Source organism: Zonotrichia leucophrys, chromosome 3 (genome assembly GCF_028769735.1).
Source record: "Zonotrichia leucophrys gambelii isolate GWCS_2022_RI chromosome 3, RI_Zleu_2.0, whole genome shotgun sequence".
Taxonomy (NCBI): Eukaryota; Metazoa; Chordata; class Aves; order Passeriformes; family Passerellidae; genus Zonotrichia; species Zonotrichia leucophrys.
In genome coordinates, this window is record NC_088172.1 from 23,978,587 (window position 1) to 24,004,412 (window position 25,826).

The window sequence follows — 25,826 nt, forward strand, 5'->3', positions numbered from 1 at the left end:
AGACTTTGATCTCTGGTCAGATAGGGAATCATGAAAGGATACTGCCCTTTAAAGTGCTTTCAATTGAATGTTGGATTTATACTAATATCATGAGGCTAATTAATGTTGATCCAAGAAAAATCTTAATGGGTAAGAGATTCCTGTGGTGTCAGTGGGTTCTGTTCCTGGGAATGTTCCTGGGATCCCAACTGGAGATTTACAGTAAGAAAGGGCAGTAAAACAAGCACAGAAGGATGAGATCACAATGTCATGTGTCCAAATGATATGACAACTATCTTATAATAATATTTTATTGAATAAGTCCATTACAAATTTCTAATACAGTTTTGAACAAAATACAAATGATTGTGAAAATACAGGCAGCCAGGCACAAGGGCTTTACAGAGCTGTCAACATGCATGGATGCAAGATAGGGGAATCCAAGTGTTTCATTCTAGATGGAGGAAGATTAATGAAGGGAAGAGTATGAGTGCTGACAATGACAGTGCTGCAACAGTGGCAGTGAAATATTGACAGTTCTCTTTTTACCTGCTCTAATGTCTTCATTATATTTTTTGGATGACTTTGTGACTTAGTTGGATCTTTAACAAATTGATCAAGTGAAAAAATCTAATGTACAGTCTCAAATTATGTTCAACTGCATTAAATACTGAGAGTTCTTTCTGGACTATGTTATAATTATTCTCAAATTACTCTCATACTCAGATATGGCACTATGTTACTATTGTCTTGGTGTGCATAAAAGTAAAGCACAACTGAGAACTTCGGAAAGCCGACAGCATTCATTGGATTTGGGTCTTCTTTTTTAAATGGTTCATTTTAAATATGAGAAACTACTGCTTGAAAATGCAGTTTTAAATTAAGCAAATAATGCAAATTCATCCAGACTAAATGCATTTTATGCGATAAACCATTCCAAAGACTTGGCTCTTTTTTTCCAAAGACTTGACTCTTTTTTCCTTTTTTTGTTCCCTACATTTTACATTTTATGATTGACTATGATGTTTGTTGATGAAAAAGACTTTTTTGCTAAAGGCATGTGAAGGTAATGGGTGTTATCTGGGAACATCTGTGCATAAACCCAGGTTGCCATGCCTGCTCTCCTTGTTCCGACTAAAAAATGGAGTGGTGATACATTTCCTTGGCTTACCTGCTGTTGTTCCCCCTGCAGCTGGAGGATCCCTGTGCCCATGAGAAAAGCCAGGTGCTTTGAAGGCTAATGGCTGTAATAGCATTCAGCAGCCAACTGAAGCACAGACAAGTTACAACTTCCCTCAGTATTGCAGACAAGTGAGAGTTTCACTTTTCACATGGGTTTTCAAGGAATTTGAAGAATGAGAAAGGGTCTCATTGCTTGATTTTTGTTCTTTCACAGGAAATTGTTTCTTTTGGCTTCAGGTTATGGACTCTTGCCAACTCCTTGAGGACATGCTGGACATCTTGAGTGGTGAATTTAAATATGCAGAATAGAAAATTACTAGTTAAATGAGTTTTTATTTTCCTGCAGTAATGGGATAATAATGTTTGTGTAATTGAAATTATGAAGAAGAGTGACATTAGTATCCTTCCACTTGGATATTTTTTGTCTGCCCTGGTAAGCGAGGCAGTAAGGCAGTGGACACAGCAAATTCAAGAGCCTAACTTCTTTCATTTTAAATTTCCTCCTCAGGTCCAGGGTTTTATAGTCAGTATTCACCAAAATGCAGCTTTCAGGACAAACAACCTGTATGAAATGTACAGAACTGGCTATTGAATTTGAATAGGAACATTTTTTTCTGTTTGAATCTTCTACTTTGTGAAGCTCTGCAAAATTTTATCTAACTATCCATAACTGAATCAAGAAATGAAATTGTTTTTAATGGAGAATTTATGGCAGAATTTTTTTAGATGACTGGAGAGATGTAATGATGCAATTTTGGGAAACTGATTAACATTAAATGAAAAGGATGCCAAAGTCTAAAAAAACCAAACAACAAACCCACACGTTCAAGAGTTCAGGAATATCCATTAATTAAAAAATACTTAGATAAATATCCCTAGCAAATTATTTATTGTTATTGATTAATAGATTAAAATTTCAAAGTTCACATTTTTCTCCTTATTAAATTCTTGAAGGCATTTTTTCTAGTTTTTTCTAAGTTTTCTACTCTTAATTTTTTAACACATAACAGCATAAATTATTGATGTGTTCTAGTGTATACCTGTGCTGTGCAGAGGCACTATGTAGTTTCAGCCGTCACTTATAGAAGAGATATCTTATAATATGTTGCATTGGTTTGCAATGTTGAGTTGGGCAATCATTTTAACTTGCTTCTTCACAAAGTTTTTTTTTTGTTCTTCTATACATATTCTTTGAAATATGGCCCTTTATATCTATTATCAAAAATCACACTTTTAAATTGTAATAATAATAATCAAGGTTTTTTTCTTCTTTAATAATTCAATTAAGTTTTTTTTGTTATAAGGCATTTTAGTAGCCTTTTATTGTAACCTAAATATTAGCCATGTGTACCAATTTTGAGCCCATTGATCTAACTGTCCTTTAATCCACCTTCCACTTTCCTTTGTTTTCCTTTGGTGACTGTTTAATTGTGTACTGTGAAACCTGTTTAAAAATTTAGCTTGTTAGAGAAAGCTGAACTAATTACTTCAGTAGGGGCATTAAAATGCATTTACAAGACTCTTGTGGCTGTGGTGTGGCTGGTAGCACTTACTCTCATGGATACCCTGGGTGCATGTTCTTGTGTCCAGTGCTTGCCCAGTCCTGTGGAAGGAGTGGAATCCAAGGAATGCTGGGACACACATAGAAAGGGAGAACATGGTGAACTGGGAACATAAAAAAAGGTTTCTATGAGGATATTGGATAGAAATCTTTAAAACCAAGCAAGATCAGCTTTGCGGCTCATGGAACCACTTAATTCATCAGGTCACTTCAGATTTTTCAGATTTATCAACATGTATAGAATAAATAAATTCCATTATGCACTCACTTTATCAAACTGACTTGTGAATTTCTCCAAGAAATAAAAGTCATTTTGAGAAGTTGGTTTTCCTTTAACTTTGGTGACTTTGTTTCCAGTGTGTTAATATCAGAGAATGATGATTATTTTACTTATATATAATAGCTGCTAATCTGTTTGTAGTTACCTAGGATGTCCTATTTGCTTATGCAAATAGGGCAACAGTGTGCTTTCAATAGTGATTTGGAATTTTCCTACTATTCCATGATTTGTTAATTAACATCAGTGGCCTGAGGTATCATGAGCTGCACTCTATTGCTATCTGGTGGCAACTGTCATAATATTAAAAGCCTATCTTCATTCAGGTTTTATTTTACTTTCTCAGATTTTCGCAATTCATAAAGTCTGGTTTTTGCTGATTCCTAATGACTTTCCTATCTTTCAGGATTTTTATTTTTTCTATCTTAATTGGCTACTTTGCCAAGATATGCTTTAATCTTTCTTGCTTATGCTATTATTTTTTAGTTCTTTTGGTCTCTTGACCTCTCACATCTGTGCCTGTTAGGCTGGTGATCTGCCATTTATTTGCATTTTGTCACTGATATTCCTTTCAGCTTCCTTCCCCTTTTCTATTCATTTGCTCTCTCTGTTAGACCTTAGCTTTGTGAGCATTCCTTCAGATGGGGTGCAAAATTACGGAACAGGGCCTCTGAACACTCTGAAGTATTTTACAGCCAATTAATTCACTCATGTATTTTTAGAGGCTATATTCTCTAGCCTAAGGCTTGTTCTTCCATAAGTACAGGTTGCTCCTAAGGTTTGCTCTTTTTTGACTACTGGTATGACCAACAAACTTCTAAACAATCCCCACTGACACACACCACATTTTCATCCCTGGCTGGAGGTGTGGTTGCTCCTGCTCTGCATGTGGTACTTCCCACAGTCTGCTGGGACTCGTCATGGTCCAAAAGCCCTCTTGAGATCCTGCAGAAAAAGCGAGGACGAGGTCCCCATGTGTGACACATCCAGCTAGGCACTGGTGGCCTGTGCTAAGCTGTTGATTTCAGGAATAGAACTGGATTTCAGTAGTCCTCTTGTTAAATCCTGGGGACATACCTAAGTGGTTTGCTGATTTCAGTCTTGAGCAAGTTTTGAGTCACTGAAAGGTTACCTATTTTGTTAGATCACCTATTTTTTTACAGGTAGTCTTATTTTCCAATTTGATGTAAATACATTCAGATTGTTGTATTTTTTAAGACATTTGACAGCTCTTCATTCTAGCCATTACATGTATCCCCGTAAGAACTGAAATAATTACAGTGATTTTACAAATTTGTCTATGTATGAGTAGGGAAAAATTCCTCCTTGACTGTAAAACCTGACCTTACTACGGTTAATGTTATTTAAAATTTATGGCATTCACTTTGTTTTTAAATTAATCCTCTAAAATGATTTAAAATACATTTGTTGACACACACTCAATCTGACCTCCCATCTGACCCACCCCAGTAAGCCACTCTTATGTTATAATTATGCTACTGAAATAAATCCATGAGACTGCTTTGCAAAATTCAGATATTCATGCAGCATTCAGATATTCATGCAGCCTTTATATTCTTTTTGTGGGATGATGACTAAGGACTTGGGCAAGGGCAAAGGCTTTCTGTCTGTACCATAGACTTCATTTTACATTATCTTTGTGCATGGAAATGTACATAGCTGATGTTAAGGAAGGCTGACTTGGCTGAAGGATGAGGTCCTGTGGAGACAAGATGCATCTGAGATAGGAGGAAAATCTGGACATGAGCCAACAGTGTTCAATTGCAGCCCAGTGAGCCAACCACACCCTGGGCTGCATCCAAAGCAGCATGGCCAGGAGGGCAAGGGAGGGGGTTCTGTCCCTCTGCTCCACTCTGGTGAGACCCCACCTGGAGTGCTGCATCTTGTGCTGGGCTCCTCAGCACAAGAAAGATGTGGACCTATTAGAGGAGGTCCAGAGTGGGGCCACTTGGCGAGATCCTTGGCAAGATCCTTGGAGAGGTAATGGAGCGAATTCACCTGGAAATCCACTTCCAAATGTGATAGACAAGAAGGTGTTTGGAAGTACTCTGCAATGATTTATATTGGGGAAATTTCACCTGACTGACATCATAGTCATCCCTAATGAAGTCATTGGATTGGTGGATGGGGGTCTAAGACTAGATGTTTATCTTACATATAGCAAGTTTTTTGACACTAGCTCCCATCATATCCTCATAGACAAGTTGACGGAGTATGTACTTGATGAATGGGGAGGTGCAATTTAAAACTGACCATGGTCAAAAACGGTTGTGACCTGTGGCATGAAGTCCACGTTGATGATGGTCACTAATGCCATAGTGAGGAAATCAATAATGGATCCAGTATTGTTTGCCGTCTGATGACTTGGATGTTGGGACAGAGAAAGCCCTCAGAAAGTTTGCAGATGGTACAAAACTGGGAGGAGTGGCTCATAATATCAGATGGCTGTGCTGCTTTTCAGGAGGATTGGCACTGGTTAGAGCAGGCTGAGGGGAAGTTCAGGAAAGGGTAGTGCACAGTCCTGCACCTGGGAAGGAATAACTCCAGACATAGTAGAGGCTGACAGGGTGGAAAGCAACTTTACAGAAAGGGTCACCAAATTGAACTGAGCCAGAAATGCAGCCTTGTGGCTAAAGGCAGCAGCTCTCAGCTGCATTAGCCACAGCTTTGGCAGCAGGGGGATGGAGGTGAATCTGCCCTCTGCTCAGCACTGCACTGTGAGACAGAATCTGGAGTCCTGTCCTGTCCTGTGCTTCCTACTGCAGGAGAGATATGGGCATACTGGAGCAAGTCCAGAAAAGGCCCAAATAGATCAAGGGAACATCTGACATATGAGAAGAGGTTGAGAGAGCTGTAACTGTGGAGCTAAAGAAGAGAAGGCTCAGAGCAGTCTTACCAATGTAGAAAAATTCCCAGCTGGCAGGTGGCAATGAAGACTGAGCAGAATGTTCTCGGAAGTGCCCACTGAAAGAGGCAATGAACAAAAATTGGAACCCAGGAAATTCTGTTGAATGAAGATAATTTTTTATTTTTCACAGTGAGGGTGGTCAAACACTGGAAAAGGTCCCACATTGGTTTATCCAAGATTTCCATCATTGGAGATACTCAAAACCTGATCCTGAGCAGAGCAGCCTGGTCTAATGGGAGATGTTCCTGCCTGTGGAGGGCGAGGTTGGGGTTAGATGTTCTTTAAGATCCATTCCAACCCCTTAACATTCTGTAATTCTATAACTTGCGCAGAGCTTTGAATCAGATGATCTCCAGCAGCCCCTTCCATCTTTAGCCAGTCAGTGTTTCTGTCCTAGTGTTTTCCTGTAAGTCTGAGAATTTTTTTTAAGTGTACAGTCTCAAACAAACAAAACACCCTCACTTCATAAAAGAGAAAAATTAATATGATTAGCATTTACATGCTTATAATAATAACCAGATTTCAGAAAAAAATCCACATTGCTTTTTGTTTTAATAATTGATAATTCTTTAAAAAATGAAACCAACCCTAGCACAATCAGGAAAACAAACAATAAAGAGGGCTACTAATATGATATTTTTTTTGCATATTTTTAAGTAGATTATATGGTGTAATTGTGACTGGGTTTTTTGTTGGTTTCTTTTTTTTTTATCCTTCTTTCTCTTTCTTTTTTTTTTGGAACATCTCCATAGAAATTTATTCTGTTGTTCAACTTTATTTTTTTGAAAGCTTCCTGTACTGGCTGATTAGGTTTTCATTTTTATGTTCAGTTTTCACTGTCTTTTCTTAAAACACAATTACTAAAGCTTCATCTGTGTGTGATTGTTTCTTCATTCTTTATTAACAAATATTTTCATTGTATTAACCTGAAGTATTTAGTAGGTAATTTAGCCCTTGTTATATAGATTGCCTTGGAAATAGTGGAATTTAAAACTGCACAAGTTAGATAGGTTTTTAAGTGTCATTTTCATTTCTAAATGATGATGTTGCATATGTTTATAATTTGTTAATGTACCCTTTTCTTGTTCAGAAACTTGAAGGAATTTTAAATGACATAGTTTGGGGGGTCTTGATAGCAGTTGACGAAATAGTTTAGGTGGATATTTTGCAAGAAAACTACAGAATCCTGAGATATGTCCTTCTATATGAATTTTTATAGTTATGGTAATGACTATGCTATGAATGTTGCAACTTGAAAAGCTGTCAACATTTGTGACAAAGTTTAAACTAATTATTTTTACAATGAAAGCCTGACTTGAATGAGAATTTTCAATTGACTTCAGCTTCATTGGGACTAAAATTAAATCCCTAGGATTTTTGGAGCATTTGAGCTAGAATGCTGTTCCTCTTTTATAATAATGAAATAATAGCTGAGTTTCAGCTACAAGCAATGGAGAGAGATTATCTAAGATTACTCCCAGGATTTTTAATGGCCCATGAACACCAGTGAGAATCATCTGAACACAGAAAATGTATCCCTGTAGTACAGAAATCAAAGGAGGGTAACAAAGGCTAAAGTAAGCCTTTGACATTCATGTAATGAAGAGAACCTAAGCAGGAGCAGGGGAGGTGCCCTATACTGCACCTTCTAATCAAAAAATCCTTTTCTGCAAAACAGAAAATCCTGAAATGGTATGCTTTATGTGCTATGGTGTTGCAAAAAAAAAAAAAAAAAAAAAGGCAAAAAAAAAGCGCACAGTAAATTTTCAGCTGAAACCAGTATGTCACAGAAAGACTGAAACAGTAATATTCTCACTGTTTGTCCCCTTAACACTTCCTTAGAAAAGCACATCGTTTTCTTGTTTTCTACTGTGCAGAAAAGGGGTAATAGAAAGTATGGCAGTACGTAAAAGGGATATAAAACACATATAAGTATAGGTGTGGCAGTGAAAATGGGATTAAGTAAGCAATGATCAGTGATGATTAAGTTGGCTCATCCCTCTTTGGGCTGGCACAACATGAGAAGGAAGTAGTAGAGTGCAAAGTTCCAATAATGGTCATCCCAGAGGGCTGTGTGGTAGTGGGAGAAGCAGTGGTAAACCTCAGGCAGGATCCTGTTTACCTCCAGCTGTGTTTTATGGCTTCTTGTTTAGCTGCACTTTCAAATATTGGATATCACGTTTATTGCACACAGCTTTTGTAAATTTTGTTTACATTTTCCACACATTTTTAATACTCTGAGTAGAGCTAATATGTCAGATCCTTTTATGGATTAATAACCTATGGTGATCATTGCTGCAAAAGATAGATGTGTTTTTCAGTGGACAGATATTCTTTTTCTTAAGCATACAATTTCTAGAAATTACCTTTTTAATATTCTTTTTCTTTCATTTCTATATTTTCCCCTTTATTACCGGTAATTTCTCTTACTGTTTTTTGTTCTTATTTTAAATCTTCTCTTCTTCTTCCCTAAGTAAGTTTTGTTATCTCAACAACTATTCTCCTGTCATTTTGCATCCATTTCTGTACTCCTGGTTTCCTACACAATACAATCATGTTTCTTACCCTGCAAATTTGACTTGTATGCTTGCATAAAACTGAAACTATTGATAGTGTATTTAAGGTCATGCACCTTTTCTGAACACAGACCTTTCATAAATATGCTTCAAATATACACAACAAAGGAATATGTATTCTAAGTGTCTCATCACCAAAATATTTGTGCACTCATGGACATTACTTCCTTCAGCCTTTCCATGTGAAATACCACTGGGATAAACTGACAGTAGTTCTTCCATGGTACCGGTATGACTTCATGATGCTGTTGTTGCTGTCTGGAAAGGAACAATTTAATTTTCTGTTTTCTCTTCCTTTAACTGTCAGGGTTTTTTTCTGAGTCTGTTTTAGTTCTTTGGTTCCAGGTTCTGAACTTAAAATAAATCCCCTCAGTCCCATCCTTTTCTCCTGCCATTTCTCAGGATAGGAGCTAACTTGTGTTGTTCTGGTGAATACCTTTCTGGGACAGGAGGGTTATCATAAGATTTTGTGAATCCTTGGGTTAAAAATTCTGGTGTCCCTTTGCCAGCTGACTTGTGTTTAATGCTCCGCCTTGCTGAGCACTGATTGCTGATTATGCAGGAGCTCTCTTTGCCTGACTCGCTGCTGTTGCACATATGCTGGAGAAGCTGGTGCTCCTCTCCTCAGGTGCCTGCTGTCCCCACGATGTCAGGCCCAGCAGAGGCCCTGTCCAGGCCCTCACTGTGCCCTGCTGAGCTAAGAGTCCATCAGAGCTTGCTCAGCGATCTTTGCCATGGTCTGCAGTGAGTGATGCAGAACAGCTTTACCCCAGCCTATGGGAATAAGATTTTCCATGTGTTAGTCAAACACTGTGGCAGTCCAGTGCTCTGTGACCAACAGCATCAAGGGACAGCTGACACTGGGCAGATGATAATGGATAAAATTAAATTCTGCTGCACATTATTCACTCTGAAATACAGATTTTTTGGCAACATTTCATCAAAAACCTTAGAGTGTCCAGCTCTTTTGTCAAGCATCTTACTTTTGAATCCTTTTTACTCAGAAATGTTTGACTGTCTCCTACCTAGTTTCTTTTCCTAGCTTTATTTTTGTTCTGTGAAACATGCATCCAAATGTGTAAATGCACCTCCACAGGCTTAAGTCAAATGGATCAGTCAGTTGCATGTACTGGTAGTTGATAAGCAAATTATTGAAATTGAGAAAGATATGAAATAAGTTTTATATGCAGCTGCCAAAATCAAACTTAGCATCAGATTTTTATTTTTTATTTTTTAACACTGAACTTCTTGTTCCTCTTAATGAGACTAGAATGTATATGCTTTCAAAATAGCAGTTTCTTTGAGTTCTGGACAAACATTAATTCATCCAAGACAATGTATCTTTAAAATGAGAGCTGAATCTGTGTCTCTACTTGATGTTCCTGATTACATGTTTTCTTACTTTTGAAAAGGGGTTTAGAATACAAATTCTTCATCTTAAGAAATCTTTGTCTGAAGTCTGAATTCAAATAAATAATTGATTTTTCAATACTTAAATTACCTGCAGTTTTTGTTCAGTTACTGGGCATTGCAAAAATCCTTCACTTTTTCCTAGGTTTCCTGTATCTTCTGTGCTATTTTCTTTATATACTTCCAGTTTCTGAAGGATCACTTCTTAAGGTTATATATAAACTGGTTATATATTATTATTTTGTTCTGGTTGTTGTTTTGTTTGTTTGCTTTGTTTTTGTCTGCTGCAGAAAGCTTTAGTACTTTTTTCCTAGTTGAATTTGTTTTCTTTTCCACCTTATTCAGAAATTAAGCAGTTAGATATGGCTTTCTTCTTGGTTTTGTCAGAGTAACACAACAGTTTAACAGGAAAAAAAACCCCAAACCAAACCAAAACAAACCCAATAATTTTATGCAAAAGCCAAAAAATAATGAATGTGGTGGAACTGTATCAGTCAAAAGGGGAAGGATAGCAAGAGAAGGATGCATCAAAATCTAGTATTCTGTTAAAAAAAAGTGATGTCTTTATAGTGCTCTTTCTTGGCTATTCTAGGTTAAGAAAATGGGTGAGGTGCTTTTATTGTGCTCTTAGATTTCTTGTTTGCCATTTGACATAACAGCAGGAATATTTATTAATCAGCTGAAGCCCCACCAGGTTAAGATTCATGGTATCAGCAATAGAAATAATCACATTAATTTACTGATTATCTGTTTCTTAAATAATCTCCAAAGGGAATGTTGTGAGTTTTCTCCTGCTATCACTAAGTGGTTTACTTTGAAGTGTGAAATTTATGCTTTCTTGTTTGGCAGGTAGGAAACTGCTGTAAGCATAGGAGCATCTTTATAGTGTGAGGTTTTATATTCTTTATATTCTTAATTCCTTTATTTAAAGATACTATCTAAATCAAAATAAAACTAGGCAATTTTTCTCATAGTTTGAGCCTTGGCAATATTCTGGGTTAGAATTTCTATTTAACTATATGTCTCTATTAGCATTTGTTAGAGTTTTTTGGCAATTGTTATTCTGACATGACATTCTGGAAGTTCATTTTTCAAAAGGCCAATACAGAATTCAAATATTTATGTCTGATGTTTTGAGAGGTGCATGAGAATGACAACAATCAATCATCTCTTATTAGCTCATGATACACTGAACTTGCAGTAATTAAACATGATATTAGTGCTTACTGATTATGATCACAGATATTGTGAGCCAGCTGTTAATCACTTTTCTTGCAAGGCTAATGTTATTAGCACATATGTATCCCTAAGGCTATTTTTACTATTGAATGGGTGGTGATGTAAGGAACAAAATAGGCTTTTAAATTTTATATATTGAAAGCGTCTTTTCAAACTTCTGTTTCTTTGAGTATGGCCCTTGAAAGTTTAGGAAAAATTATGCTGAGTTGTTAGGTAGTGATGCTGTCATGCTGCAGTTAAAATCTTCTAAAGACTTGTAATGCTCATACACCTTTTACAACTGTGTATATTGAAATGTCAATCCATAACATTGTTATTAATAAATGCAAATGTAAAAAAAATCTTTATCAAGACAGTGCTATTGAAGTTGCAAATTTCAGACGTAGTCAATGCTTTTGAGAAAAATTCACTCAAATATGTCCTAAATATCTATTTTAGACCATCTTTATTTCTGATGCTGATTCTTATCAAAGAGTGCATTTAAAATTACAGCACATTTTAATTCAGTGTCTTTAGTCTTAATTGACTTACATGAGAATCAATGGTGTCCATCAAATAATATTTCACTAGCTTTGTTGTGAATGTGAATCACCTTTCTGAAAGTAGTTGTCAGAAATTTGTGGTTTTCTTCACTGAGAACGATTGTGAACATTATGAAACTATGAAATGGAGTTACAGCTCTAATAAAAATGTATGATCTATTAGACATCTTGAAAAATGGTATGACAAATATAAGTACTTTTACTAGCTTCTTACTAAGGCTATGAAGCAGTTGTGGTATTTTTCCTGTGATTTCCTGTGCATTTGACTTGTGGGTGTGCTTATTTTGAATAGGAGCTGAAAGATGCTGTGTATGTTCCCAGTACATCATAAAAGTTGGGTGGCTATTAGATCAGTTTGATTGTATAATATTCTAGTTTTCAAGGTGGAGGGTTTTATTGATTTTGTGATACTAAAAATAATCCAGTGTTAAAAATTAACATTGGCAGTTTCTTTCCAACTGGAATGAAATTCTGACTTAACTTGGTTTTATCTTAATTTGAAATATTTCCCTTCAGACATGAGCAGTAGAGCATGGGCTGGACCACTGGGGCAGCCATGGGTTTCATCATGTGCAGCAGTGCTGGTGTTGGTGGTGTTTCCCCACTGCAAGGCTTCTCCTTTGGGAAGGGAGGCAGAAGCAGCTGCTGGGGGACTGCATGTGGGGCTTCGTGTGGAGGGTGTGAAAAAGGAATTGTGGCTCCTGTCATGGCTGTAGGTGTGTCCTGGCCTTTAGACTCTGAGATGGGTGGGCAGGTCTGCTGGGTCTAATGGATGTAAAGGCATTGCTGCATCCTTCTGTACATGGGAATTGGACACTGCTGAAAGTGGGCAGTGGTACTTCAGAGCAGAAAGATACCCGATAGTGGCAATAAGCGTGATGATTTTTTTTCCTGAATTTTTTAAAATTAACATTTTTTATGCATTTGGGTCTTAAAACAAAGAATCAGTTTTATTATGAACATTGTTATTGGTACTAGTAGTATTTTAGTATAAGGAAATAAATTTTAGTATAAGGAAATAAATATGTTTGTTTGTCATAGCCTCCATCTAGATGGGTGGGTGGACAACTGCTTCCATGCTCAGGCTGGAGGTAGTGGTTAATGAGGAATCCACTGTCTGGATTCTTTTGGCAAGAGGTGTTTTTCAGATGTGTCCTGTGGCCCATCTTCTTTAACATTTTTGTCAGTGCCCTGGAAGAAGGCACAGAGGGCTTGGTTCTCAGGTTTGCTGATGACACCAAACTGGAGGGTGCAGTCACTATACCATTGACAGACGCCTAGGCAGGCTAACAAACAGACTGCCAAGAAATTCAAGAAATTAATGAACTGAATTCATAAAAGTCCAACAAGTGCCACATCCTGCACTTCAGAACGAAGAGCCCCTGGCAGTGATACAGACTGGGGCCTGTGTGTTTGGGGAGCAGCTCATATGAAGAGTCTCAGGGGGTCCTGATGGGTAGTGAGTTGTAGCTGAGCCAGCAGCAGAGAAGTGAACATTATCCCGAGCTGTATTAGGAGGAGCACAACCAGGAGATTAAGGGAAGACTGTCCCTCTTATCCCAATGCTTGTTAGACTGTATCCAGGATACTGTATGCAGTTTAGGTTCCCTCAGTACAAAAACTGCACTGATAATAGAGAAAGTTCACTGTGGAGTCACCAAGCTGACTGGGGCTGGAAGCACTTTCCCTGTGAGGGAGCTGGGCTTGTTCAGCCTGGAGATGGCTCCATCAGAACCTAAATGGAGCCTTTCCATGTCAATGAGGAGATCAAGAAGACGGAACCAGGCTCTTTGTAATGGTGTCTGGATGGACAGGAGACAATAAGTGGAACTTGGAATGGGACACAATGAAAAGCCTTTCCTCATGAGGACAGACAGGCAGTAGAGCTGGTTGCCCAGCAGTGAGGAACAGCCTCCATCCTTAGAGGCTTTCACCTGGGCTGGTCACAGAATTTCCTTGCTTTGAAGCTGGGCTTCATACCTTTCCAGATCCCTTCCTACATGTGATGGTAAAATGATGTTTTCTCTCCTAATATAGGAGTCTTGAACTACTCTTCTGAGATATGGGACAAATCCATACCATTTCTCCTCCACAACATGTTTTGAGATGCTTTTTCTAACTTGTTCACAGAACCCCTCACCCTCATAGTATTGGGGAACCATAACCTATCCTCCAAATAGTCTGTTTAATGGCTTCATTATCATTATAGTCAAAATTTGTTAAAGGAAGGAGTACTGAGGTTAAGTATTTTTGTCTCTGCATTTGTGAAACAGTCTCATTAGATGTAAAACTTGTAGTATTTTAAAGCTGAGAATAAGGACAACTCCGTGTGTTATTACAGGAAAAAAACATCCTCTCTAAGAGAGCTCTGTATGACTGATTTCAGCAAGTTATAGTTGATTTCTGTCTGCTTTTAGTTTTATTAATTGTTCTTTGTGTGTTTGTGGTGCTAATGGAATCGTTGATTCTCTGTGTTCCACAGATGTGTTACAGCTCTCACTTATCTACTGCTTTATCCATTTGTCCCATGTTGGTCCATTAAAAAGTATGTATTTGTGCTCTTACTCAAGGCTCCTTAAGCCTGGAATTGTCTTTTCATCATGAAAGACACGAGCACATTTCTTCTTAGGTTACAGTCATCTTTCAGATTAAGTGCTATGAAAATTATGATTATTTACACATGTTGTAAATGTCACTCATCCATTGTCAAAGCACCTAAGTGATAAACTTCTTCAGGCCTTAATAGTTACTTTTCACCCATCCTATGGCAGTTGCAAGTTATTCATTCCAGGTGACCTTGTAAAGTCAGGTTTTCTCCTGGATTCAGAAGTTCATTCATATGCAAGAAGTCACATAATTTTGAATATTAGCATGAAGTAGATCTAAAGGAGATTTTCTTTTCTGGGATTTTGCCCTGTGAGAGGATTACTGATACCATTTGGGCAGATGTTTGTTCAGTTTTCTCTCAAAATCCATTAGCAATGGATGTCCATAATTCATCCAAGCACTCTGTTCAAGGACTTCTGTTTCCTCATAACCGGAATATGTTCAAAGGAGGAAATTTCTGAATTATTTTCTTCCTGATTGCTCTATTTGAAATAGATTATGAAGTACTTAAAACTGTTGCTATGGTCTCATATATGCTGTCTTGAAACAAAATAACCTGAATTTTTCTTGAATTACCTACACATCCTAATTTACAGATCTCTGACCACTTTTAATTTTTTTGTTTCTTTCATGACCCTTTTTAGCTCATAACCTCTTTGATATAGTGTAGCCATGAAACAATACTGACATAATACTGTATAAAAGGAAACAATGTACTAAGATGTATTAAATGCAACACTGGTGATGGATTACTTAATGGGCATGAAATTTTGTTCCCTCACATTCAGCAGTGTTTAAGGAACCTTCTCTAGTACCCAGCTAATGAACTTTACTTTTATTTGTACTTCTAGGTACTGTCTTGTAAGATTAAGAAAAAACAAATCGATAGGAAAGAATGTGAAGAAAGTGTTTGCCTTTATTGCAACAACAAAATATTGATGCCCATATTGTTCTGCCAATCCTCAGTCCTACATACCTGTTTCCATTGTTTAAGACATGGTGAAGAAGAGCTTTTCTTCTTTCATACAGATGGCTGTTCTTCATATAGTGCAACACATTGCACTCTTTTCCCCTTTATATTTTATCCCATTTTAAATCTTTTTATGTTGGTCAAGGATATGTTAAATTTTAATTTCTCTGAGAAAGTATCTTTTTCTTTGATCATGATAGGAAATGTGCTGTAGAAAACATAAAACCAGTTGTGAGAGAGAAAGTAGATTTGAGCCTGCTGTAATGTAGTGCTCAGGTCACTGTGTGGGACTGCCTGAAGTTCTATTTCTTCCTAATCTTAAATAATGAAGGATAAAAATCAGTGACTCCAGTTCTTATGTGTCTTCAGCAAGTTTTCCAACTATAAGTATACCAAAGAGTTAATTTAATTTAAAAACAATTAAGTTGTATTATAGAATTTTATCACTAGACCTATGAGGTATAAATGCTGCTGATAAAATATTAGTTTGGAAATATAATGTGGCATTTCAATGGGAAAAAAGTTCAAATGTAGTGCTTAAATAATTGTATTTACAAATAAAGGAAAGTCATTTATGAATGAATTTTAGCAGATAAAATTGAACTGCACTGCCCTTGAAGCTATGGATGTATTTATTAAGGATCAGCAAATGGTGTTTTCTGCTGGAGAACAAAAGTAACTCAGTGCAGAGGAGTTTTTTTACAAGCTATTTCAAAATAAAATAGCAGTGAAGACAAGTATTTTTTGCTAGTAAGACTGAAGTTTGTTGTAGAGGTGCCTATCTTGAAACATAATTTACAATTGTGAGCGTTAAACTGCAGATATGGTGTATTGAAAGAGTGATGTTACATTGAGTAGGATCCAAAACATTATGCTGAACCAGGGAATGCTTTAAGGCAACTACATTGGCTAGGGACCTTCTTAAGTAGTCAACAATAAAACTGATGCAAAGATTCACCTGCTATTCTAGCTTTCTCTAGAGATGAATGTTTTCTGTGGTATTGACAGTTTTTGAGCTGGTTTGAGAATGTAGGTTTGTGGCTTTTTCTTTTTTTCAAAAACAGAGCAGTGTCTATGCTGTTATAAAAGTCACAGCTACCATGATGCTTGTACTACTGATCTTTTGTCTTCCTCCCACCACATGGTGAACATGCACATGAACACCCATACATTCCTCTTCCTGAAGCCAGTGTCTAGAAAACTAAGATATATGAAAATCACTGTTTGATTTCTTTTTCTGCCCAAGTGAATTTAAATTCCTATCCCCCTACTTCTCAACATAAACATTAAAATCCTGTTGAGATGCAACTCCCTATGAACTTTCTGGATGCTTTTTATTACAAAATCTATGAGCTCTAAAAATACTATATAATTTTGGAGAGTTATTTTGACTTTTCAGTCCTCAGTTTTTTATATCAGTTACATAGAATGGCCACTGTATAGACAGTTTTTAAATGAGAAATCGAGATGAACATAGCTAGTTAAAATGTGAAGTATACATATACGTGCAAAGAGTAAGTTCTCATTTCAAATTTCTTATTTGAAGAACCCTTTGTCTGGACTGGGATTTGCCCACTAGAGTAATGTATGCCATCTCTTTAACACAAAGAATGAACAAGGGAATGTGCTGAACTTTGATTCAAAGCTATTTATAATGAATGGTCAAAAAAAAAAAGCTGACTTGAAAGGCTGAGAGAAATCCAGATGAATCTTATTGATTCTGGAAGCAAATAAGGTATTGCTGCACGTCATCTTGGATCACATCAGCAGTTAGATGAAGTGTAGTGTAGGTATTGGATTTTAATAGTAATAGATGAGCTTCAGTGGGACTTCATTTGAAATAGTGTGATGGCAAATGCTAAACTATTTAACAAGTCACTCTGCATATTTCATTTGTTACCTGATCATCTGTTACAAATGAAAGGTCAGAGTTTCTTTCATTGGGATTCTTCTAAACATATGTAACAATTTCTAGCAAGAGAGTTGTTCTGTGTGTAAGCTGGATAAAGAGTGATCCAGAGCTCCATTCTTGCAGTGTTTCTGTAAAGTTTGCTCTGGTACACAGCAAAAGTAACAGTGGTCACCAGTCCACATGGGACAGTGATGCTCAACATCTGAACAACAGCAAAAATCAGGGACAGTGGGTTTTTAAGTCTGTAGTTCCACTGTTTGGAAATACTTCCTGCTGGCGGCATGGCTTTTAGGCAGATGGTACTGGCACAGTTTTCATATGTTGTCATTCACCAAAATGTATTGATAAGACATTCACATATGCTGAAAATGTGAAAAGACTCAAAGTCTTGGAAAAATAAATATTGGATTCCAAACAAGTGAGAATGATTAAGGCTTTATACCATGACTGAACTTTCTTACCCTTAGACATACCCAGCAAACGCTGAACAGGTTTATCTTCCCACAATTAGACAGTTATATTTGAGCTGTTATTTATATTTACCTTATAGTTCAGAGAGCTATGACTCACTTGTTCCCTTCTAGATGGATGTATAAAAGAGATCAGATAGAATCATGCTTCAGAGGTGTCTGTTGCTCACTGCTGCCTGGACAGATTCTAAACATCTGTCTTAGATGTGGGTTTCTCTTACAAAAACAGGCCAAGAGAATTGGGGTTTTCAGTCTGGGAAAGAGAAGGCTCCAGAAAGACCTTAGAGCAGCCTGCCAGTATCTAAAGGCACCTTAAAGAAAGCTGGAGAAGGACTCTTTACAAGGGTATGTAGTAATGGGACAGGGCAGAATAGCTTTAAAGTGAAAGAGCATAGGTTTAAGCTACATATTAGAAAGAAATTCTTTGCAATGGGGGGTAGTGAGGCACTTGAACAGGTTTTCCAGAGAAGCTGTGGATGTCCCATTCCTGGAAGTGCTCAAGGCCAGGTTGGATCTTGAGCTTTGAGCAATCTGGTTTATTGGAAGGTGTTCTTCCAAAGTATAGGAAGTAGATGATTTTAAAGACCCTCCCAGCCCAAGATGTTCTGTGATTTCTGACTGTAAAACTTTCATGACATCCATTACAGGCTGAAGATACCTACATGTGGATGTCTGCTGATGTGATCAATGTTTGTATCTCATTACAAACATGGAAATCTGGTCTTGCCTCCAGCTAGAAAAGGAGTTGTCCTAAAAAGCCTGTGTCAGCTTTACATGCGCAGAGGTCTTAAGATATCTCAGTGTCTTGAATGGCAGAAGTTACCTACATAGGGACAATTGTTTTGAGCTCAGGGATAGCCCAACTACATGAACAATTAACCTAAACAACTGTTGTGTATATAATGCAGAATAAATCTAATTTCTGTCTAGCCTGCATTTTCCGTTTCTACTGTAAGGGAGGTTATGACACTCAGTTGCAGCATAGAGCTACATCAAAGTGTAGCCTAAGTGCCTTAAGCTTAACCTGATTCTGTTTTTAAAGACTGAAAGGTTTTATTGGCAATCACCACAGACCTTTCTCCCTCATTTTATAGAAATAGAAATATTATGAAGCTAATTTTTTATGTTTAATGTTATTTTTAAATCCCTCAAGCTTTCATTCAGTACACAGGACATGTTTCTTCTTTAATTCCATTACTCTCTTTTGTATACCATCTACCATTTAAGAAAACATAGATGAACAACTTCATTTTAAATCTTCTTTTAAAAAATACTGCAGCTAAAACTTAAATCGTGTTTGATTTTTCTTCACTTACATAAAGTGCAGTGCTGTGATGATGCTGTAATATACATTACAAATTAATAAACAAATAGTACTTTTATATATGATCATTCATTTCAGAACAGGTGTTTTTGTCTTCTGAGCAATGAATGTAAAGATTTGAAATTTCATTTGTCTGCATATTTTGACAAATTAGGACAAGCAGTCCTAATACCACAGTTTTTGTTTGGAAGAGGAAATATCTGACTGAATGTTAAGGGAGTAATGAATGAATGAATGAATATCTGAATGAATGTTAAGGGAATAAGCCAGAAATTAAAGTTTCTTCTCTACTACTAATGGAGAAAACATTATTTATACCAAATAGTTGACTATCCTATGTAGTTTACTAGTTATTAGTCCTGTGATGATGTAACTTAAGAAATGTATGTTCATCTTATCCCAAACAAAATAAATTCTGCAACAACTGGGTTTAATCACGTTTTACATTGTGAAAACATAGTTTTCTACTGTAACAGAACTTTGTATCTTAATGGCAACTTTTTTGAAGGGAACAGTTCTTTTTCTGACAGAGTGGAATGAACATATTCCAGGCAAGAGCAATATTTCACTTCCCCGCTTCTTGCCAAAAATGGAAAATGTGTTCACATACATTTATACATACCTATTTGTTTCTAATATATTTTCATACGTCTTTGTATAAATAAAGTCAAACAGGACATAATTACATCATTCTTGGCAACACTTCTTTGTGTAACAATACAATGGAGAAAATTTTATAATTTTTTTTACTCTTTGCATATTAATGTCTACTTCAAAGACCACTTATCCTGTATTTTCCTGTACAAAAGAGGCTTTTTATGTCTAATCCATTTGAAGACTGAAAAGTAGACCATTATTTACTTTCTGTAAATAATGCTCATTTGTATGCTTTTTCTTTATTGAATGGGATAGAGCTTGTTATTCACCATTATGAAATGTTCATATTCTTAAATTTTTGTGTATGCCTTTCTTTTTTGCAGACTAAAACTGGTATTGCATTGTTGTATGATGAAGTATCTGAAAATGCTTATGACATCCGACTGAAGCTTACAAAAGAGGTATTAACAATTCAAAAACAAGATGTCGTCTGTGTTAGTGGAAGTGATCACAGTGCAAATGTAAGTGCTTCTATATCTCTGTGCTTTTGGGTGCCCACTTTAATGAATTCTGCAGAGGACACCTTTATTGTATTGGAATGCAAGAGATTTTATTGGGTAACAAATACAAGTAATTATCAGTTGCTTGGCTCTTCTGTGCATACCTACATTCAGAAGTATAAAAACTGCATTTCTGACCAGTGCTGTACATACTTTATGATGCCATTTATAATCTTAATAGAAGCAAAAAACATCTATTAATACCAAGATTAAAGCATTCTTCCACCAAATATTGCTGGGCCATTAAATTAAGGGAGAAAAGGGAAAAGTGTTTCCCAGTGAAAGCATTTGAAGAGTAAACTGATACACCAAAGTTTTCTTCATCTGTGTATCAGACAGGATGTCTGTTCAAGGGCATTGAGCTGACTGAGAGAACACTTGATGGGCACTTATTTCACTGTAATTCTCTTTCAGGCACAGATGGAGCTTAATCAGCGCCAGCACGTATGTGGTGCTTTTTTTAACCAAAATTCAGTTGTGCTGCATTTTCAAAGCCTGTGGTGCCTCCAAGCTATAGAGGAACCTTCTGTGTGAGCATTTGGTAACGTCACTAGATAAACTGGTGATGTTTTGCATAAGCAGTACAGCAAGGATGTCTAAGTTATCAACATCCTTGTGGTTGGTTTGCTGAGATAAGTATAAGCCTCATTTCCTCATATAAACAGTGTTCTTGAATTTGAAATACATGTACATAATTTAACTGAGTAAAATCGATTTCATGAACTTTGCTGGTGTTAGAGTGCACAATTCATGGCAGCCTCCTCAGAGAGGGCCAAGGCAGAGTATTTCTGTCTGCTTGCTGTATTGCATCCTGTAAACCTAAAATCTGGCACTTGGGGATGTCAAGTGGGTTTGTGATACTCTGCTAGGAGTTAGAAGCAAAAAAGCATATAATGGGTATTTTTGTGTGTGTATGTGAGTATGTTAGAGAGTCTGCCTCTATAATATGCAAATATTTCATTCCTGCTGCAGTAAATATTTAAATTGTTTAGTATCACACATAAAATAATTTGAAATCGGTTTTATCAATTCAAAACATTAAGTACCTGTCCATAGAATTCTGTGGAACATGACTTGCTCTTTAAAATGTTTTAAAAGGTTGATGGGTGACAGGCATGTCCATTTGTGGTTGGTTTGCTGAGATAAGTATAAGCCTCATTCATCAGCTTTGCATATACTTTGTGCTTCACTGAGGAGAATGAAAAAACACAGTTGTTTGGGTGTTTTTTACCAGGCATTGCTGGTAATGCTGATAAGTTGTATGCAAACTAGTTGCAAGAGTCATAGTAAAACATAATGAGACTTCAGCATATAGTATTTGTGCATATAATTATACATGATTGCTATGGACTCAGTGGTGTTTAAATGCCTTGTGTATGCATCTCATAGAAGAAGAATCACAGTTTTATCCTACATATGTTATTATGTATGTTATTTCTTGATTGAATTAACATAAGCTAGGTGCATCTGGGAAAATATTGTATCAAATCTGTGTATGTATTGATCAACACCCAAAATACAGCAAGTCACCCCCCACCCAGCATTCTCAATGTCCAACCTAAAGCAGTACAAAAACCTGCCCTGAACAACACAAGTCTGCCTCTTCCTTTTAGTATCAAGATTTGGGTTGATTTTGATGCCTTTTACTCCTACATTTTATGGATACACTAAATAGTATTTCCTGATGAAAGACAAGGCAGGGAAGCAAGCTTTGAATTGAATTTTTAAATAAATTCTGGAAAGTTATAGACCTTGCAGAGGAGGCATAGCTGGGATATGCAGCCACTGCATATAAAATGAGTCCAAGTTTCTTTGTTGTTTTTCATTGCCAGTAGTGATCACAGTAATGGGTAGAGCCTAGAAAGAAGTGATTTCCAGGACTATGGCAAGAAGAGACAGTTTTTCTTAGTTGTAGATGTAGTGTAGAAATAGCTGGTAGTTGTCTAGTGCTGAGTTTGGTAAGTTTTACAATTACATTTACATGACAGAAATTCCAGAGATAAATGGTTTATATTTCAAGTGGTTAAAGAGAATAGTTCTCATCTCTGTTCTGTATAATTCAAAATATTAATAGAAAATTGTAACCTGAAAGTCAATGCTATAGCAGTCATAAATGATCGCATTGTCTTACTGATTTATTCTCCTTTCTCTTTACTTTTTCATTCTCAGGTACTCCTAGTTAATCTTTATTTTACACATGGCCATTCATCAAATTAGTTCATTTTCAACAAAAATAGAAATAGCTTTGGCCTTCTTTTTGTATTCACCTCAAATGCATGGGAGGAGAAAAAAACTGCACATAGAATGACTTTTCCTCTTAGGTGTGATATTTGAATGGAAAATTGTTGAAAAGAAAAGTTCTGTTTCTACTTGTGGTAATACTTTTTCTTCAGCCACTTACATGGGTCAGCATTTGTGGGATGCATTTGCTTCCAGCCTCCCTTTTACTGACAGGTTAATCCTGAGGAACACTGAGGACAGGATTTGCAGCTGTGCATATTTAGTTCTGCTGGTCCAGTGTAGTTCTGAATGCTACGCTGAGGACTGGCAAAGACATCAGTGATCACTAAAGCTACTGTGATGAGTGGGACTTTCAGCAATAGAGATTCTACCCAAGCATAAAAGACTCTTACTATAAAATACATTTCACTACCATCATCAGGGTCTGTTCCTGTTTCATATTTTGTCATTTGCCATTCATTTAAGAGATACTTATAAGCATTGAGAAAACTTCACCTTTGATGAGAAATTTTTTACCTGGCTCACTGTAATTTAATGATAGTTCAGCCCATTTCACTTCCTGCAATCTTGGACTTGATGAGAGAGTAATGAGAGAAAAACATAGTTCTGAAATTCAAGGTGTATATAGACAAAATAATGTAAAATCAGCTGCTTTCTTTTTGGTATTAAATTTTTTCACGGTAGACAAGCTGCCTTTAAGTATCTCTAAATATCCTTCTGGATTTGGAGCTAATTAGGGAAGTAATATTTTACAATATTTTTTTATACAATATTACACTAATGAAAATAATTGTCTATATAACTATTTATAAATATTTATATAATTTAAATTTGTATACTAAACCTGCAATCGTTCCATCAAGATGCATTGCAGATTTTCAAACTTGGCAAATTCTAGTGTTCTAAGCAAGTCTTCGTGACTTGCCGTAACGTTTGGGGTGTTCAGATTTCAAGGATAAAGGGTGTATGTAAGTGTATGGGTGCATCAGAAGGACAGTGGTGGAGTTGCCCTCTGTGTGAGGCAGCACTTGGAATGCATCAGGCTCTGTCTTGGGGTGGGTGATGAGCAAATTGAGAGCCTATGAGTTAGGGTAAAAGGGCAGAGTGGCAAGAGTAACGCTGTTGAGGGTGTTTGCTACAGGCCCCTGGTCAGGGGGAGGGAGTGGGCCAGGCCTTGAACAGGCAGCTCGGAGCAGCCCCACAGCCACAGGCTCTGGTTCCTTGGGGGGCTCTGGTTCCTGACATGGCTGGAGAAGCAGCACCATGAAGCACAAACAGGATGGGAGGAATCTGGAAAGCACTGATGGCATCTCCCTGACATGGGTAGTGGAGGCTCCCACAAGGAATGGTGTGCTCCTTGACTTTTCACTAAAAACAGGGAGATCCTTGTTGGAGATGTGAAAGTCGGGGGCAGCTTTGGCAGCAGAAATGATGAGATTGTGAAGTTCAATATAGAACAAGGAGAAGCAAGGCAGCAAGTAAATTGTAAGCTTCAGCCTCTTCAGGGCTAAAGAACTACCTTTAGCCTCATCAGGAGATCTTCTTGAAAGAATCCCATGGGAACAGGGAGGAGGGGTCCAAGAGAGTTGGTTACTATTGAAGGATCGCCTTCTCCAGAGTCAAGAACAAGCCATCCTAGTGAGCAAGGAATTGAGCAAAGGGGTCAAGAGACCTGCATGGATAAAAGGGAACTACTGTCATTACTCAAGTGTAAGCAGGAAATGCAGAGGAGATGGAAGCGGTCAGACCACTTGGAATTAATGTAGAGAGGTTGTCAGAGTAAGTTCAAATGAAATGAAGGCCAGGTTACTCCTGGAATTAAATCTGGCCAAAGGACAACAAGAAAGGCTTTTTCAAATTCATCAGTAACAAAAGGAAAACTAAGGATAATGTGGGCCCATCACTACATGGAGAGGGGTTCTCATAACAAAGGATACAGATAAGGCAGAATTACTGAATGCCACCTTTGCACTGGTCTTCACTGGTAAGATGAGACCTCTGGAATCGCTGACCCAAGAAACCAGGGAAAAGGACTGTTGGAAGGCAAACTTTCCCTTGGTCAAGGAGACCTGGGTCGGAGATCACCTAGGTAAACCTGACCATCCACAAATCCAAGGGCCTGGACGGGGTGCATCTGCAAGTGCTGAGAGGGATGCTGGATACCACAGCAAGGCTGCTCATGATCATCCCTGAAAAGGTGTGGCAATCAGGAGAGGTGCCTGAGGACTGGAAAAAAACAAACGCCATCCCAGTCTTCAAAAAGGGAAAGGAGGAGGATCCACACAACTACCAGCCAGTCAGCCTCACCTCAATCCCTGGAAAGGTGATTGAATGCCTCATTTTGGAGACCATCTCTATCTACATGGATGGCAAGCAAGTCACCAGGAATAGTCAGCATGGATTCAGTAAAAGTAAATTATGATTGACCAATCTGATTGACCTCTATGATGAAACAGATACCTGGATGGATAACAGCTGAACCTCAACTTCAGTAAGGCTTTTGTCACTGTGTCTCACCATATCCCCCTGGGCAGGTAACCAAGCACTGGAACAGATTGCCCTGAGGGGTTGTGGAGTCTGCTTCCTTGGAGTTATTCAAGAACTGTCTGGACACAATCCTGTGCCATGTGCTGTGGGATGTCCCTGCTTGAGCAGGGGATTGGACCACATAACCCACTGTGGTTATTTCCAAACAGACTCATTCTGTGATTCTCTGAATTGGTGAATTCTCATAGAATCCAAAAGAATACAAAAGTATTGACAGAAATGGTGAATTGAAAACAAATAGACAGTTTCCCTACGTGTCAAGTATTTTTAACAGAAGATGTTTTTCCCTCCAGGTTTAAAGTTAAACAATACTCACAGAAATAAATTAAGTGCATGACAGAGAATGATCAATTTTAGTTAAAGGATAACCAGGAAGGTATTATTTTTTAAACTTTACTCCATTAAGCTATTACTGGACTTAGACTCTTTCTCATTTAATGTGCTAAAATTAATTTCTTACATACAGTACCTCAACCTTAATATTCTTTGTTTTTCTTCCATACATATTGCTTCATCCTTCTCCTGTTGACAGTCCACAGTTTTATGCTCTCTTTTCATAAGCATTTTCTTTCTTTTATTTTGTATTTTATTTTTCTCAGAAAAAGAGCAGAAATCTATCTTGGTTTTTTTTATCAAAATTTGTCCTTCTCACAGAGCTAAATTGTCTCTGAATTGGTCATGGGTCAGGCAAAGACTTTTTGAATGCAGGTGGATGGCATTTTGATTGGAACAGGACTCTTCAGAGGCTGGAGTCTGATAGAATTAGTATACCAAAAACCTTTGTATGCTGGATATTCCATGTTCCAGCTTCCCAAGCTGTGTCTTAGTATGAAGTAAAGTAAGTGAATAAGGAAGAAAAGCAGCAAGATTGGTTTTTTTTGATTAAATGAATAGAAACAGTGT

General features: G+C 37.2%; 1 protein-coding gene across 2 annotated transcripts in view; it reads left to right on the forward strand.

The window, feature by feature from the left end:
* Nucleotides 1-25,826, forward strand: part of SNTG2 (syntrophin gamma 2) — a 213,345-nt gene that overhangs the window by 72,530 nt on the left and 114,989 nt on the right. Inside the window, exon 2 of one of the 2 annotated variants that reach the window (XM_064710128.1) lies at nt 19,959-20,096. In XM_064710128.1, coding sequence (XP_064566198.1) covers nt 19,959-20,096 — 138 coding nt within the window. Of the gene's footprint in view, nt 1-19,958; nt 20,097-25,826 lie in introns of those variants that run through there. The other variant, XM_064710129.1, reaches the window with a different exon arrangement.